Genomic DNA, 18,196 nt, shown 5'->3' with positions numbered 1-18,196 from the left:
AGCCCCAAATAATACAGAAGTAGTGAAGTCTGAAGATGGACAAAACATATGTTAATTAACAAAAAGCCCTGTTGCAAAGCCTCTAGGATTTTCTCTGGAGTGTGGATTTCAGATTAGAGAGAATTTGCACTAAAAAAGGCATAGGCAGGCTCTGAGTTGCACAGTATCTAGACCACACAGAGATGGAGATCTGAAAAACAGGGACTTTTTCTAACCTCACTTAGAGTACTTCCATGCCAGACTCAAATTTCTCATCTTCTGAAGTCTGTATTTCAACAGAGATGCATAATCTAGTTAAGGCAGGGCTTGTTAATTAATCTACCATCTTTGCAGAGCTTTTTAATATTAATCAGCTTGGAATATGAAATTAGAAATAAGTGTAAATAGCATAAGGAAGAGATCTTGCACCATAACAATAATCTTTGTTTTTTAGGATTCTTCGTGCCACACTATATCTGCCTACCTACTATTCCACCACTCCTGTCATAGCATATTTTTTATTCAATGGGATGCTATTAACCCTCCAAGGCTTGCATTTATATTGGGGTTATTTAATTTTCAAGATTTTGAAAAGGTTCGTTTTCCTAAAGGTAAGAAATTTTTTTCTTCAGAAAAATATGTGAAATATCAAACTGATGCCAATACCTCCAATTGATTTACTTGGAATTTTATTGTTATCCTGAGTTTTCAAGTCAGAATGTCTGATAGGGATCTGCAGAGCAGGGAGATGTTCAAATGTGCTTTGCACCTCTTGTTGTCACACCCAATGTCTTGGTTGGAATACAAAGACTTCAGCTAGAATGAGGTTTTTTTTGCCTGTATTTGATGTTTTGTACCAATAGTAAATGAGAAATGAGCTGTCCCAGAACCTGAAGCCCTAAAATGGTCCAGAACTCCTCAGGAATTCCTGTGTTCTGAGTGAAAGCAATCTTTTGTCACTGGGCTTTGTAGGAACTTACCAAAAAAGAAGTGAGTGAGTGAGTGAGTGAGTGAGTGAGTGAGTGAGTGAGTGAGTGAGTGAGTGATAAGAGCTTTGACTACAATTTTTCTGCAGTATTTAAATTTCTTCAGGTTTGCCTAAATCTGAGGTCACCTAAACTTGAGCACTGGTTTTGGATCACAAAGACCAAATTAAGCATATCTGGTATTATATTATGACTCAATGAAATAGTGTCATATTCAGCTGGAGCAGAGGAACAGTGCAAGTCTGGTCCGCTTTTTACCTTGTAGAGAAAACTCACATGGGAAAAATCTCTGGATAAAACTGCCATTTATGTCTCATTTGATTGCCTGAAGTAGTGACATTTTCACAAGGTCTCGTGCCATGAAATGTGCAGGGTAGATAAAATATTTATCAAAAAGCATTTAAGGGAAGGCCTCTGGAGAATGTCTCTAAGATTTGGCACAAGTATTGACAGATACATTTTTCTAGTTAAGATGAAATTTTAGTTGTGCTGTTGGAGAATGGTATTTTTTCTGAGGCTCAAGAAACAAAAACTTAATTAAACTGAGTGTCCTTTTATCTGAAGCAGTTCAGGCTGTGAAGCATCTTTAGGAAATAGAAATATTCCTTTCTCCCTATGTTTAATTGTTGAGTGCTAACAGGAACCATCCTGTAATTATTGGATTTTTGGATTCCATCAAATCTTACACAAACACACAGCTGGGTACCATAGAGAGACCCAACATCTGCCCTAGAAGTTACAAACTCAGCCCCTGTAAGACAGCAAACAGCAGCACAGAAGGGACAAATCTGTGGAGGAAATAGTTTGTGTTGCTGTGCCTCTAAAACAAGCTTTTATGTTCCTTAGACACTGAGAATTTTGTATTTCTTGTGTCTCATTTACCTCTGCTTGACTAATTACTACATTAGTTCTGGCCTAGGTGTAAAGTGCTTTACTTCTTGCTTTCTTTTGTGATTTTGGCCCTGTCTCTGTGCTGTTCTTGTTCCCTGTGCACAACCCCTCTTCAGAATGGAGAGACATCCTTGTTCCTCCCAGCTGAGGAAGAGGAAGGCTGGGCAGAGCTCTCCATCCACACTGGCTGAGGTTCAGAGTGCCAGAAGATGTCAGATGCAGTGGTGAGCAGGACATTGCCAGGCCAGCTATATAAGGCCACCCTGCCCTGCCTGCTCTGTGCCTTTGTAAGGGGCAGAAATGTTTTATTTTGAGACAAGAGCTTTGCTGTGTTCGTCACTGCTAAAAAATGGGAAAGCACCAAGCCTGCATCCCTACCACGGATTTTTGATTCCTTATACAGTTCTCTGAGAAGATGGTTTCCAAATAACATTTTTACAGTGGTAGCAGCAGCAGCCTGGGCCCTTTTCAGTCTGGATGACTTCAGCTGGCTTGCATGTGCAGCCTGTTTTCCATAGCAGTGGCAAACTTGGCTGTGAAAGCAGCCAGTGCCTCCAGAGCTGGAAAGGCAACGTTGAAAAGAATGGTGTTGGCAAGGAGGGTTTTTCTACCAACATCTTTGTTACAGACAGGCTGCACACAAATAGCTGCTGCTATTTTAGGGAAATACCAGTGGACCATCATTCTGGTGTTAGTAGGGGTTTGTTTCTCTGCCCAAGACTAGCTGTTTTCTGAATGAAAACTTAGCAATTTCTGATATTTTTCTTGAAGCAACAGTTAGCTACTTCAGATGGAAAAATGAAGTCATGGTGTAACTGGGAATAGAGACTTCTGTTGTTTAACTGAAGGAAGCTCTGAGCATGGAAGGGTGTAAGGAAGTTTTTCAGTGCCCTCTTGTGCCTCAGTCCTGGAGTTTTGGGGTCACTGCACCCTCGAGAGTTGGTGGCTTCTTCCATGCTTTCCTCTTGCCCATGAGGAGAAGAATTTTATTGAGAGTGGCTGGTCAGAAGCTCTTCATCTCAGCTGTCACCTCCCCCTGCGCTGACAGAGGGGACAGTTGCCCTCAGCCCTCTGGGACGACTGCTCAGCCAACTGACTTGCTTCAGCAAAAAAGAGCTTGGACTAAAAGTCTTGTGTTTTTCCTCCTCCTTAATACTGCAGTGAGACATGGCTGAAAATGAGGGAAAAGGAAAGAAGGGAGATGATTTTCTGCCATCCCTCTGTGTCCTGTTTTCCCAGCCATGGGACTCTGCCCAGGGTCTGGTGGCACAGAGCAGCACTGGTGGCCTCCAGGCTCAGGGGACTTGTGCCACCTTTCCCTTGGTGCCCTGGGAATGCCCTAAAAACAGGGAGCTCTCCATCCACAAGTTCAGCTGTAATCAGCTACTTCACATTAGGAAACTTCTAATTTTCCATAGGGGTAAACTTGAGGGTTCAGAATTTTTTTTCTTTATTTTTTCCCTCTGGAAAATAGAAATGTTCCCTAAATGTCCTTTCTCACGTGACATTTGTGACCTTGTGTATGAGTAAGGCCTGTAAGCAAAGCCCTTCGAGGTCAGACCTGTAGCCATGAACCAGTTCTGCTTTGGGAGGAAGGAGGACATTCTTCAGTGTAATTTCTTTTCAAGTTAGGTCAGGCAATTGCAATGTTAGCTGCTGGCTGCCATCTTGATGTCCAAGGCCTTTTGTTGCTAGGAAACTCCGTGTGTTTCTGTAATATTGTTCAATTACATGGTTAAATTACCCACTTGTATCAAGTTTCAAGCACCACTGAAACATGTCTAGTCATCATGTCTGCACATATGAGAATATTTTAGGAAAATTGAAAAAGCATATAGAGAAGTATGTACATATGCACTGATTTAAAACATCTCGCCAGGAAAATCCCGTGGAGATTAAACATTTTATTTCCAAGGTCAGAAAAAGGGAGTGAATGACAGCAGCTTATAGCCACATTATTATGGCAAATTAAGATGTAAAATATATGTTAAACCCATTACACACTGAGTTAAGGTTTTGAGACTATGGTGCTTTAAATCTTGAAAAATGTGTAAGTTGTAGGAAATGGGCATGATGTCCACATGTCTCAGATACTTCAGGGCTGATGCAAAGTCCATCAGTGGAGGGTAATGGCAGGTTTCTAACAGACTGTAATGTGTCCAGGAATAGGTTTTCCTGCTCTTGTAATTGTTTTGCCACCATCAGACCACCTTCAGGGAAGGCAGTGAGCTGCTCACTAATGGCTGCTGTTATTTGGGAGTCCTCAGCAGCAGTTTCCTTGGATTCACTGCGCTTCTTTCCTCTTCCTGAAGCAGAAAACACCCTGCACTGCAGTAGATCAGGATTTTGGACTTGTCGCTCTTTAAAAACCTGTCCATGTTCAATATTCCTTTGGCATTTTGTGCTTGGTAAGCTTTTTAAAGACTGCTTGAGTGTATCTTTGTCCATGGTTTGTTCAGTCCTTATTTGGCCCAAATTCCCAAGGCAACAGTGAGAGTTAGTGTTCAAAGAATGACTAAAAAGAGTAGGGGAAACTGAAAATTATAAGAAAATACTATTTTGGGTTGAAATGAGAGCTGTGAAGTGCTTGTTATGATACTTCTGCTGTTCCCAGCCATAGCATTTTTCTACTGCAGCATTTTTCCTCTTACTTTTTTTATGCTTGATCTGCTGGCATCAAACAAATGGAAATTTAATGAGAATTAGCACATTCAGTGAGAAGTAATTTCCTTTAGAAAATTGCCATACTACAGGAGTTAAACAGAGGACAGGCTTTATTTCCTAACCTAGTGGCACATAAGATTTTGTTTTCTTGTGTGTTTTGTCAGGCCTGTGCTGCCCAGTGACTGTTGGGGTGTTGGTAAAACAGACCTAGAGATGCACTTGCCTTAATTCCATGTGGCTGTTTTGAAAGGAGCAATACATTCTAGAGGATAATGATAATCTAGTGAGTTACATTTTCATGACTGGAACTGGGAAGTTGTGGAAAAGCTTTTCCTGGATATTTTGTTGTTCCGTTCCCTGGGAAGTGCCAGTTCTGCTCTGGAGTTTGAGCTCTCTCAGTGGAGGGTTGGCACAAACATAAAACAGATTGAACTAGATGAGCAGGGGTTGCTTTTTCTCCATTTTAAAGGAAAACAGGTTGCGGAGAAGTTGGATTTTTTGGTTCTCAACAGATGAATATTTATAGCAGATTTTCTCATGAGGATGGCTTACTGGGGGAACAAAATAGGCTAAATGAAAGCTTTCCCTCTTAGACATGAAAACCAGTCAATCTGGGAGCCTTCCCAGTTGGTTGAAATGATTGCCCTGGGGACATAAGCTGTTTAATAGCCTGGAGATGGGAGTTAGCCAGCCAGGTCAGCAGCGTGGAGGCTCTTGCCCTAGTAAAGGGAAATTACTTCCTGCTATGACTTTCTTTCATCTGCATATTTCCCATTCTCCTGCAGCAATCTAGTTAAACCCAAAGCCTGGCTGCAAGTCTCACTTGATGGTGCCAAATTGATCCAAGGGAGGAGGGTGGGAGACAGGCAGAAGGAGCATGGAGGTGTTTGGGGTTTGCTGGATGGTATTTACAGTGGTAGGCAAAGAGCAGAGGAGCCCTGGAGTCAAGGCTGCCCCAGACATGGGTATGGTCAAAGTGCAGCCCAACAGAGCCTGTGAAAGAGGAAAAGCCACCAGCTCTTCTCCACTGTGCCAATCCAAGATCACTCTTTGGTCTCTGGGGCCTGAACCAGTTTTCCTGGCACTGGGAATTAAAAGGCAGATTTCTGTTTAGAGCTTTGCATTTACTCCAGATTCTGAACAGGGTCAGCAGCTGAGCAGTGACTTCCAGAGGTGTGTTCTGTAGGCTTAGTGGACTGTGTGTTACACCACACACTAAAATATACTTCTCAGCTTTCAATACAGCAGCAATGTTCTTTGCTGGATTTTTAAAATTATTTTTTATAAACTCTGCTTATATGCCCATAATTCCATTATATTTTTCACTTGAACATTATATAAAAATCAGGTAAAGCTGCAAAAACCTGGGTTAAAGGCTGTTCTGATGATTGTGGAGGGATGAACTGATGAGAAACCACAGGAAATAAATTGTGGGCATTTGGGTGTGATAGATGGGTGGTGAAGGTATGCTGGGGTGGGAGCACTGGGGCAGAGTACCCTTGCACAGCCCTGCTGTGCACACACAGGACTGTGCAGGAGCAGCTCCAGTGCCCAGGCCAGGCTCCAGCAAACTGAGGGTGTGGATGCTCCCTTTGCCTGTCTCACGTTGGCTGAGCCATAAGCAGCCCTGGTGTGCTGCAATAAAATCCTGCCCCTTCCTAAGCTGCTGAGCTGCGCTCCAGTAGGAGCTGTAGATGACCAGTGCCTCTAAGAACAGCAAGCCAAGCCTCCCTGCAGTCCTGAGGCTTCCTGGCCTGGCCATGCCCGAGGGCTGATGCAGGGCCAGGCTCTCAGCTGGTAGGAGTGAGCCCGGCTCGGTGGGGTTGTGTCACTTCTCACCAGCAATGGATCTGGCCAAACAAGCACCCTCGCCCCTCTCTGCGTGTTCCCTGGCACAAGGCAGCTCCACTTATAGCAAATCCCCCATCCAAATGGTTCTTTTGATGTGCAAGTTCCTAATTCAGAGGGAAGACAAATGTTGGTAAAGTTTTTGCTCTAAAATTAATTGCTTTACCTTGCTGTTCACAGAAGGGCATTTACTGACGGATTTTCTGGCTTCTCATTTTAACTGCTTGTATCTTTTAATTTTCTAGCAGGATCTTTATGAAATGTTCCATTTCTTGCTAGTTTTATATATACACCTATATAAAAATAATATATGTGTAATAGTGTGCATATGTATTTATTTTTTCAATTGCCAAAAATCAATTCACAGAGCGAACCCTAAGCCTTTACAGAACTTTTGATGCCTTCATTTACTATTTTTAATATATTCTGCAGAGATTTGAATTGTGAATGTGTTATGAGGTGAATAATTCTTATATTTTCAGAGGGAGTTACTGAACTGCAATCTGGTGAATCGATTTTAAAAAAGATGGAAATAAAGCTAGTTAATGATAGGATAATATCAATTGAGAAAATTGTTCTGTCTTGTATTTAAAGAAAATGTTTCCCTAGGAGGACCTAGGAGCGCTCCAAAATCATAATTCCATGGCAAGAAGGGAGGAAATCCTTTCAAGGAGCAGTTTGTCCTCTGTAACACAATTGCAGTGAGTGTTGATCAGGCACAGGACACTGCAGGTTCCCCTCTTCAGGAAGCCCATGGGAGTCTGAGCAGGCAGGGATGGGTGTGCAGCAGCTCCAGGCTGGGATTTGTCTTGTCTAACTTAGGCCTGGCCATTTCCAGGGTCCCTCTGTAACCAGTGGAGGAAGAGTGGGGTCCCCATCTCTGTATATTTGGCTCAATAAGGAAACTGCATCAACTTTGTTCACTGGGTGCCACTGAAAGTGTTCCATACCCAGCCTTGATACCAGAGTGGTTACAAGGACTGGGTGGATTTTAAGTATTGCAGTATCAATATAGGAAAAAAGCATTACTTGTTAGGTATGCCACTGAAAATGAGGTTGATGTTTAAGTATGGATATAAAGTTTAGATGCATCACAACAGGAGCGGAATGGTCTCTGAGGACGTAGAGAAATGTCCCTGCTGGACAGAAGTCCTGTCACACACCTGTGTGTTGTGGCCTCAGTTCACAGTGCTACAAGGCTTCTGCAGGGATACTCCTTAGCAGCTGTGTTGTTTCAAAACATTATTGAGTGCAGTATCATACCTCACTGAGAACAGCACGAGTGTCTGATCAGCTGTTTTGCAGCCAAAACAGCATTTCTAAGGAGTAAAAGTGCATGTTCTGATAAAAGTTCATACCACTGAACTCCTCGGCTTAAAGCAAGTTCTGTCCTAGGGTAAAAAAAAGTTCACTACAGAGAACAGCATCAAATGCCTATTATACTGTTCTTTGTTTCTTTGCCAACTGTGGATTTAAAATTGGAATAATTCAGAAAGCAGTGGGACATTATGAGTCACCCGGTACCTCCTGGGCCTTTGACATTATCGTAAAGCCCCGCAGGCCGCGTGCGAGGTTCACTCAGTGCATTTCAATAACTCAGCCAGCAGACTCTGAGCAGCACAGAGCCTGATTAGCTGCAAACAATGCCTTGGTTCTTCAGAGCCCTCAGGGCACTCAGCCCCAGCTCCAGGTGTGCTGTGCTCAGGGACACCACCAGCCAGGTTTTTGTGGGGTTAAATTTATCCTGTCAGTCAAAATCATGGACGTGTTCAAGTAGCAACATCTAGTTTTATAAAGTTATTCTTTCTAATAATTGTGGAATTAGTGGAACTTTTAATTTTTTACAAGTCTTCTTTGAGTTCCCTCTGAAAACTGTCAGTGGAAAGCTTGAGGAATGGATATTACATGGAAGAGATTAAATAAGAGGACTTTTTGCCACAAGATGTCCAATACAATTAACTTAGAAAGTCTGCATCTTCATTTTAAAACTGCAGAAAGCAGAGTCCAACTGTGCATCTTCCATGGAAGATAAACATTATTTATGTTGCCTAGTGTGTATGAGCTGAAAAGGGAAATGTATTTTCCAATAAAATCTTCCAGGCTGGAAATACAGAAGAGTTTGCTTGAATCCAAATGTATATTGCTTAGTCTCAATAGGAAAGTAAAGACTTATTAAGTCATGTCAGCTGAGTTGAATTATTGATGTTGAATTCAACATGTTGAACTCAGAGATTCATCAACTTTATAGTATTATATGTTAGAAAAGTATCCCTTTCTATCTATTTGGACTGACTTTTTATAATCTCTCTTGTTTATTATCTCTTTTATTTGAGGCAGTGGTTGCTGACCTGACTAATAACTTTCATCTTTGTACTTCAAGCTGTTTCCATATGTGCAGGTGCTGTGGAATTTACTGTCTTTACATTGAAAAATCAAGATCTAGTCAATGTGTTTGTGGATGTTTAAATGAAAATATTTTTAAGGTAGATTTAAGGCATAAGGTTCTCATTTTAATAGAAGATACATTTAAGAGTCAGAAAATTCCAACTAAATGTTAAGAATAAGTATTTGAAAGTCAAGAAATCAGAATTTCACCAGATTAGAAAACAAAATTCTGCAATCAGCTCTGAATTGTTTTGACACATCAGTACTTGGTAGGAGAAATCCAATTAACTTTGTGGGTGTAATCTGTGCTTAGCCCAAAAAATTAATTGGTGCTAGTCTTGTCCAGTTTTAGCCAAATTGAAATCTTCTGATGCTGCTGAGAAGCCTGGAGTCAGTGTTGATCCCACCAGGTGAGTTAGGCCTAGACCATCTCCCACCACTCACATGGACACAGTTGGAATCATGGAATGGTTTGGGTTGGAAAGGACCTTAAAGCTCATCCCAGCCCACCCCTGCCATGGGCAGGGACACCTTCCACTGTCCCAGGCTGCTCCAAGCCTGTCCTGGCTTTGGGCACTTGCAGAGATCCCTCCCCAGCTGCTCTGGGCACCTGTCCAGACCTCCCCATCCTCACAGGAACTGACATTTGCCAGCAAGGGCCATTCCCCTTCTGAGAAAGCAGAGGCACGTTGCTAAGGTTTCCTCTCTGTTTGTAGGATCAATCCACGTTGCTATAATTTATTTTTGCCTTCTAATACTGCCTGGCACTGTCTTTGCCTCTGCTCTTACACCTTGCACTTGAAGTACCCTGCTGTGGCGGATATGGAGCCCTGGCTGCAGTGTGACCAACTTTGCTTAGAGGGCCCTTTACTGTTCATCTAGTGCTGATGGCTTCAATGACATGTTCTAACAGCAGTGAAATGCAAGAAGCCAAAGCTACCTTAACAAATCCGGTTCATTTAACTAAAAGAGGCAGACTGAGCAGCAGGTGGAAGGGTTAAACAAAAGGAAAAAAAAAGATTATAAAAGTTTGTAGCTTTGGCTTCACTACAAATGGCTCTCTTGCAGACTTTAAAGCATTAGTGTTGCTTCTCATAAACCTTGAAACCATTCATCCATTTAGAAAGATTAAATTGGTTAGTCATCCAGAACAGAAAATGTATACATCCATTTTGTCTGTTACCCAAAACCAGCTGAACTATAAGAAATGCAGTTGATGCCATTAAACTGAAGCATTGAGTATTAATGATGGCCTCAGCTGTGGTATTTACAGTTTGCCAGCTCTTGTGTTCCTGATAGTGTATTCATCTGCTGCTGCTCAGGGACAGTCAGAGAGAGCCTTTGAGCTGGAAAACATGAGTAAAATATATGATGTGAGGGGCTCAGAGAAAACATCTTGGTATTAAAGCAGAGAAAATCCTACAAATGTTACAACTTTTGTTATTATTAGAAAGTCAAAGTTAAGAGGCACAAACTTCACTTAGGATATCCTAATATATTTATAATGGTCTGTTAAACAGTTTGCAAAGACAGGTTTGTTTGGATTTCCAGTTACAGATGAAGCTATTGCTATTTCAAGTTCTGTCACTTAAACAAGCCAGACAAAAATGGCCAGACTCTCCTAAAGCAGGAATTTGTAGAGGCACTTGGTCAGGAAGCAAGTTTATTTTTACAAAATCTAATAAAAATTAGATTTAATTTAGCAGCATTTTTTTCTTGATTAATATCAGAATTTCAGAAGTAACACTCTTTCCCAGAATTAAGAAAATTGGCAGTGATTACTTCAGAATATGAAAAAATTTAATTCTGCTGCTTTGAAATCTGTAAGATGTTCTCTCAAAGGCAGGGATTTGCAGTGAGCTGGAAAAAAACATGACATGTTTTTAAATTTACTACATATAGTGCCTTTAATCAGAGCATCCAGCTTGACAGCATTAAAACTGGGAAGCCAACTCTATCTGAGTTTCCAGTTCCATGCTGGAAATGCCAGCTCATTCCTATAGGAAACAGGAATCAATATCACAAACTGGCCATCATTCAAAGCAGAGCAGTTTGCCAGCTGTTCTAAAGCACATGCCTGAGCATCAGCAACTTGTGTGCAGCACAAGGAGGGACTCCAAATGAAATACCACAAACTTCCCTGACATTATTCCCAGGGAGTCCCAAAGTGCTGCTCCTGTCACTGCCCACAGTGCAGCCTCAGGGAGATGAGAGCATTTCCAGGGTGTGCAGTGGATTTGCATCAGACACTGCTTAGGATTAGTTTGCTTTTCTTTCTGAAATATTTCTGGTGGCAGAAAAGCAACAATCTTCCCCCCACCCCCTCAGCATTTGTCTTTTACTGCAGATACAAATGGCAAAAATACCAGGAGGGAGTGAGGTGATCTGAAAGAGCCAGAACCTCATAAATTGTGTGGGAAAGACTGTCTTGCCTTTTCTCTAACTGATGGCATGCCAAGTTTATTTTACAGTATTTACAGTAAGATTTGTTTGTTTTGATACCCTTTGTAAGTTGTTAGGGAAAAAGCAAAAGAAAATCTCCAGGAAGTTTATAGTTTGTGATGAGCCAGAGCTCAGGCTTTAATTTGCTTTCTAGCCCTATACTTTTACTAGGAGTGTAATATATGAAGGGACATGAGATTGCAATTGGATGAGATATTACTGGGCTGCTATTTATTTTCTCTGTATGAATTTGGTGCTTCAGAAAGACCTCAGAGCAGCACGCTAAGGAAGTGGAATTGTTGGTTCATTCCAAGAGCAGATACAGGAGGGGCAGGAACAGCCCTGGTTTCTCCTCTCTGTGTCGCTGCTCTGACCTTGGCACATCACAGGGAGCACAAGCAGCCTCTGCCTGTGTAGCTGAGGTGCAGATGGATGGCATGAGAGCAGATTTCTCCATGCTGGAGTGGTCCCTGTGTGGCTGTGCAGGCAGGGGATTGTCTGTGCTGAATTCCTGCCAGCTCCAGCACAGGCTCAGGTGGCAGAGCTCTGTCATGAGGAGAAGCCCCAGCATCCTGCAGTACAAAGAGACACAAAAAGTGGTGCCTGTTCTCAGGAATTAGGAAGAAGTGTTTTCTGGATGTACAACATCTCTCACTAGAGCATCCTGCCCCGAGTCTGTGGAGCAGGTCACCCACTGGTGTGGAAAGTCCTCCAGGCAGGTGCTGCTCTTGTGAGCTTGTTGCACTGAAGGGAAAATAGGGGTGTTTGGGTTTAATGCTGAAGCCTCAATTGTTTGAAACAAACTTCTGAACACATTTTGGAGCCTTGGGTTATGGCAGGAGTTGAGAAATAAGAAACTAATGGTGTGGGTTTTTATGTGCCATGACAAACAGCACAGCATGGTCTCACCTCTCCCTGAAACACGGGGTAGATGTGATGACTTTTCTCTCTGTGGTGGAAACATTCACTATTTCCATTTTTGACTGTCTGGCATGAAGCATGACTGCCAAATGCTAGGAGTTGTCCCTATGGAGCTGGGGAGGGATTTTCCTGAGGGCATTTTCCTGCCTTGCTGACCCCTTCCATCCCTGCTCCTGGAGCTGCCATTCTCCCCTGGGCACTTCCCTCAGCAGGGTGATGAACCCAAGATGCACAACAGCTGTACAGACACAGCCTCCCCCATGCCAGTGTTGATGTGCTGTGTATACCACTGAGCAGGAAAGACCATTTTAGGGTCAGCAAGTGTCTTTGAGCAAAGCTGGTGCCAGGAGATGCTGGCACAACTCATCACTGTTTAGTTTACACCTGTCAGAAGCAGGCAGCCTCTCAGCTCCTGTGTTTGGGTGAGTGTATTCATCATATTTAGCTTTTAAACAATATTCTTTTCATCTTCCCTGCACTTCACAGCTGTAAATTAATCCCACAGCACCCAGGGATTAATAGCCACACTTTACAGGGAAAAGCAGAAATGAACAAGAAGCGGTCAAGTGGCTGGGTTGAGGTCATGGAAGCAGTTTTGTCTAAAGAACATTTGGTTCTGCAAAATGAAAGTGCTGCTAATTGATCTCCCCTTGGATGTCAGCCTCCATTTTGGGGGCAGGGTGTGTTTCTGGGGGGCAGTAAAATGTGTTCACAGTGCTTTCTTCTCCCTAGGACTTGAAAGATGATCGGAGTGATGAAGAGGAGGAAGATTCTCTTACAGACACTGAAGAGGAGTCCACAAAGAGTGGCAGCAAGAACAGCAGTGGGTCAAGCAAACACCTCCTGAGCAGCAGTCACCACTAGCCCTGTCCTGCCTCACCTCCTGCAGCGATTCCTGCTCTGGTTTCAGCCCAACCTACAGGACAGGATTTAACTCAAAAGGCTTGTGAGAGACTGTGATTGATTTATTGTTGGCTACTCGGCCTGGAAAAAAGCCCAGTTTGGAGGGGAGGGAGAAATTGCATAACATGACAAAATGTGTTAATGACCCACTTTCAGAATCGTTGTGGAGTGTGTGGAAAGATGTTTGGACACGCTGACTGACAGTGCTCCACAAGGGCAAAGCTCAAGAGAGTCAAGTAATTTAGTGTCCCGTTGACTCTAATGTTGTTTTTCAATCTGATATAAGATATATTTCATCAAACAATTTAAATCACAGATGTTTTGTGGTAGGTAGGTAGTGTGAGCTCCATTAGGAACCAGAATTACTCAATGTGGGAAAAATTTGATAGTGCTGTACAGTGACTGGCATTTTATCTGTACTTTTCAGTTTAAACCCTCATCAAAATGGGTATTTTTCTGACTTATATTTCATTTCCTGGAGGCCAGGGGAAGTGAACATGGAGGAATTCAAATTACTTGTCTGTGAACGGTTGGCTTCAGTGTAGAAATATAGTCTTTCTCTGAAGTGATAGATAGCTGAAATATTGTGTCAAGGAAGTCACTGTTAAAATAGCAAAACTCAGCCCCAATTCTCCATTGAGCTCCAGGCTTCTCAAATGTCTTTCAGTCATTTTGGCCCAGTGTTAGAACAGAAGGTGCAGAGGGAAGAGAAGAGGGGAAATGGGAATTGGGAAAAACACCCTCTGCTCCTCACTCATCTTCAGACCAGAAAGTTAAAGCCAAATCTCATCCATTCCCTTCTTGTGACCTTGTCTCACAGCTTTGGATGCTGCCTTCTCTGGAGTGAGGCCACCAAGCTCTGATTTGTGGTTCTGGAGTGTTCACTGCAGGTACCTGGGCACTGGGGAGCACAGGACTGGCACAGGATGTCACACTGTCACTGCTGGGGGTTCTTTGATACCAGGATCTGTATTTCCATCTCTGCTCTTTTATAAAATGGGGAATCACATCAGCTACACCCAAATTTGGATGTGTGGGACTTCAGCCACAGGGTGTTTATGCTGTAACCCGTGGGTAACAGCTCCTCTTACCCAAAGTGCCTCTATCCTAAATCTGCACTTCTGTTCTAACACAAGTGGGGCTGCAGCAGCATTTTCAGTCCTGGGGCTCTCCATGAAGAGCACAGGCCTTGTAAACAGGGTGGTGCCAGTCCCATTTCCCTCTGCATTAGCTCACGGGGTCATAAAGGATTTGTGTCATAAGTTTGGGAGGTGAGAGGCTCTGCATGTGGTTCTACAGTAGCTGAGATCATCTGGGGAGCTAAATGCAGTAGTTTGATGGAGGCCAGGGGAGCACTCCCAGAGCAGCCTCAGGCAGAGCGCTCGGGTCAGAGCGGCTCCGTTCCCCTCCTGCAGGAATTGGTGACCTACAGGAAGTGTTACAGGACTGACTTGTTTTCCCAAGGTTTCCTTGGCAAGTGGGATGTCATTCAGTGACTGAAGCATTGAAAGAATGGGAAATGTTTGGGATCTCAGATATGAAGAAAGAAGTCTGTTTCATGCAGTTACAAGAAGCTGTAGGAAGGCTTTGGTACAGAGGCTTTTTTTACAGTGTCTACATTTTTACTTGTATTTTGACCATTTTGGACCCAAATGTGCATCTTTTACCACAAAGGGAATTACACTGAGGAAGAGGCATGGGCAACAGCTTCTGAGAAGGAAGGGAGATGTGTGGTGGTGGAAAAGGACCCCTGTCCTGGTGCTTGTGGTTCACTTGGGCTGAGCGGGCAGAGCCCTGTGAGCAGCCTTTGGCCACCAGTGCCCTTCCTGCACGGATGAGGAGAACACCTTAAATACTGCAGGGAGGGATTATGGGGAGTTTAGGCACTGATGGCAACATGCAAAGCAACTGCAGAGTTTGGCAGGGGCACAGTTGTTATCGGGGCCCGTTTATTGCCTGAGTGAAAAACACTTTCCTAACAAAACGTGGAAATCCGGCGTCTTGGAGGATTTACACTTCCTTGGGAGAGACAACGGCGCTTTCTTCGAGATCTAACGGGCTTTGGGAGGTGGCCAGGGTATTATCATTCGATTTTGGTGCCAGAAGCTTTCCTCCTATGACTAGGAAAGGAATTTAGGAAAGGAAACACAAAGGATGATGTTGTCACAGGAATGAGCCTCTGAACAACTACTGATTTTTAAACTGGAATTTATAGTCTCCTTGAGGCCAAAACTTTGCCTTTCCTACTCAGGACAAGTCTCCCACTGAAGCCAATTAACTCTGTTGGAGTCTTGCCTAGGAAAAATTTTGGACTGCAGTCATTCAACCTAATTGCAAGAACTGTTGTTCTAAGTTGATGTGAAACTGGGATCTTAGAGGAAGAACAAAAGGTAGATAAATACACTCAGGTATAAAACTTTGAGGGAAATTTTGGGTGAGTACAGAAGAATATGGAAGTAACTTCTTATCCTGAAGGTGAAGTCTGGCCACAGTAAGCAACTAAGTAAGATTGCAGGAGGAGGGGTGGAAGGCAGGCAGGCCATGGAGGGCCCTTTCCAGGGATTACTGTCATGGACAACCAAGGGGATTAGACCGAAAAATTCGGAATGTAAATCACTAGATCCTGGTAATAAATACCCACAGCACAGAAAGAAGTGGGAATGGGCTGTCAGAGTGTCCTCTGTTAAAATCAGATTGGTCATTCCTGGAGTTATGTGCATTTAATTTCCCCCTTTCTACTGATGGAAACTCAGAAAGAAGAAGCTGAGATCATGGGGGCACAATTTCTGCTAAAGAAATTTATGTCATGGTGCTTCAAGATTTTCAGTCTATTCAATGCAATGCAATGAAGATTCAACATTTTTATAATCTTGTTGTACAAAGAGTCTCAAAGTGCAGGTGCAGAACAGCTGTGGGTGTGTGTGGGAGCACAGGTAGACTCTGACATTTTCTTTTTACCATTTCACACACTGTGTCCTGGTTCAATGAGTTGACACTGTGCATCTGGCTTTGCTGTGTCACTTTGACTGTGCCACATATTTCTGATAGAGCTCTAGACTGCAAATCAAATCTTAGTCCATAAGATGCAGGGGAAACTCTTCTGTTCTGTTTAATTTCTCTGGATTTAGTTCATATATTCCTGTCCATGTGTACTCTACTTCCTCCATACTTGTGTCAGATTTGTCAGTCTGCTCTGGATTGGGTTTACAGATCTCCTTTAACCACAGAACTCATTTTGACTGTTCATGTTATTTGGTATAATTATCACTTTTTTGTTCTTAATGGCACTGACTTTGGTAAATTGAAATACACACTACAAATAAATATTTTTTAAAAGAGGTGTCTAGGTAAGGATTTCCTTGTTTTCTCTGCCTTGCAGTGTCCTCCTCTCTGCTTGCCATTCCCTCCAAGATTTTCAAAGGGAGCATCATTCATTCAGGAAATAATTCCTTACTCTTCCAAGTTTTTCTGTTGCCTGGAAAAAGCTGGATGGCCCACAATCTTCACAAGACCTAACAGCAATGTCTGTAAATGAACTTGTGGTTTTCTGAACAATTAACAAGTGGAGAGGAAGCAAAATTAATGGGGGCATCACTCATCCTTTGTATTATTCAAGGTTTAAGCTTTGATTAAAGTACTTGTGAGTGCTCCTGAGTACACCAGGAATGTTACACCTGCTTGTACCTCCACCCAGCTGGGTTTTGAGGTGCACAGTAGGGTTGCCTAGGAAGCTGTGTGTGTTCCAGCAGGTTGTTGTGGCATTATCAGTGGCTCATCACCAGCACCTGTGAGACAGCTCAGCCATGGATCTTCAGCTGGCAAAAGCAGGAAAGCTCTGCAGAAAACAAGGGGGTTGTGCCCATTTGTATCAACTGAAAAACTGCTCCATATTTCCTCTTTCCATTTCTGCCTCCCTGCTTGGGAAGATTGCAGAGGTTCTCACCATCTCCTCCCATGAGCAATCAAACAGAAGGGAAGGTGTTTCAGCCCAAATAATGAACTCTAGCAGAACCCTTTGGTTTTATTAGCTGATTTTTTTAAGCTTATGAGTAAGAATAAAGTAGACGGAAAACAAACCGAGCAGGGCTGTGTGAGTTTTGGCTACAAACAACTTGCAAACTGTGAAGAATAAAAAAAAAAAAGTTGCTGAATTTGGAAGAAAAACACCATCTCCACAGGCACTTCCCCCAGCTGTGGGTTTGAAGAGCAGCAATCACCAGGAATGACAGTCCATGCTGAGCCCACGGATGCAGCCCAGGTGTGAGAGCTCCAGAGCAGGCCCAGGGCTGCCCCTGAGCTGGGAACCTTTGGTGAGGATCCACACATGAGCCATGAATGTACCTGGGAGCTGATTTCACCCAAAATCACTGGAAATTATTGTTCCTGGTTCCCTGGCAGTTTGATGGGCTCCCTCCAAGGAAAAGGAGGTGATCAAAGCAGTGTGATCTCCACCCAGGCTGGCTACAGAGAGCTTCAAGAGGGGCTCTGAGAGGTCATTGGACTGGAGAACCCTCTCTGGGGCTACCTGAAGTTTCTACTGTAACAGAAGACAAGGCTGAAAGCACAAGCCTGAGCTTTAGCACACAAATCTGCAAACACAAAGTCATAACAACCCACACAGGATAATGTTGTTGATGTTCCAATAGTCTCAAGATTTATGAAAATAGCCTCTATTTACTCAGCTGGAGTGAGCCCTATTCTTCTGAGTTTTGTTACCCCATAAAGCATTCAGAGGAGACCCCATAATCATTTCAAAGTCAGAAACATTAAGTGGAATAACAAGTATAAACCCTCTCCACAGTGACTTTGAAGTGCAAGAAGCATGGCCTTGTAGCCATGGAGCTCTGTTTTGAGCTGGGTGGGAAGAAACAGGTCCCAGGCAGTTGTTTCAGGTGGTGAAAAGTCCATATTTTTCCTACCACAAAAGAAGCTGGTCTAAAAGAAGGTAAGTTGAGCAGGGAAATAAGTGATTAAATTTCCACTGAAATTCACAGGAGTTTTTCTCATGATACTGGTGAGAATTAGGCCCAGATCTCATGTGAGCAATAACAAGGACAGCACAGCACTGCATTCTCTTGCCATCAGGCACAGCCCCAGGGCAAAATCCTCCCTGGAAAATTAATATTTCTGTTTGCAGGACCCTCACCTGAGCACAGCTCTGCCTCTTTCCAAGCTGG

At 43.2% G+C, this 18,196-nt stretch overlaps 1 protein-coding gene across 1 annotated transcript in view; it reads left to right on the top strand.

Moving 5' to 3' along the window:
* CERS3 (ceramide synthase 3) overlaps nt 1-16,312 on the top strand; it is a 28,305-nt gene extending 11,993 nt beyond the window's left edge. The window contains exons 9-10 of the mRNA XM_058811488.1: nt 434-590; nt 12,849-16,312. Coding sequence (XP_058667471.1) covers nt 434-590; nt 12,849-12,980 — 289 coding nt within the window. The 3' untranslated portion in view covers nt 12,981-16,312. The remainder of the gene's footprint in view (nt 1-433; nt 591-12,848) is intronic.
* Nucleotides 16,313-18,196: the final 1,884 nt, after the last annotated feature.

The sequence above is a fragment of the Ammospiza caudacuta genome, chromosome 10 (assembly GCF_027887145.1).
Source record: "Ammospiza caudacuta isolate bAmmCau1 chromosome 10, bAmmCau1.pri, whole genome shotgun sequence".
In the NCBI taxonomy this organism is placed as follows: Eukaryota; Metazoa; Chordata; class Aves; order Passeriformes; family Passerellidae; genus Ammospiza; species Ammospiza caudacuta.
This window is presented reverse-complemented; position numbering and strand designations above follow the sequence as displayed.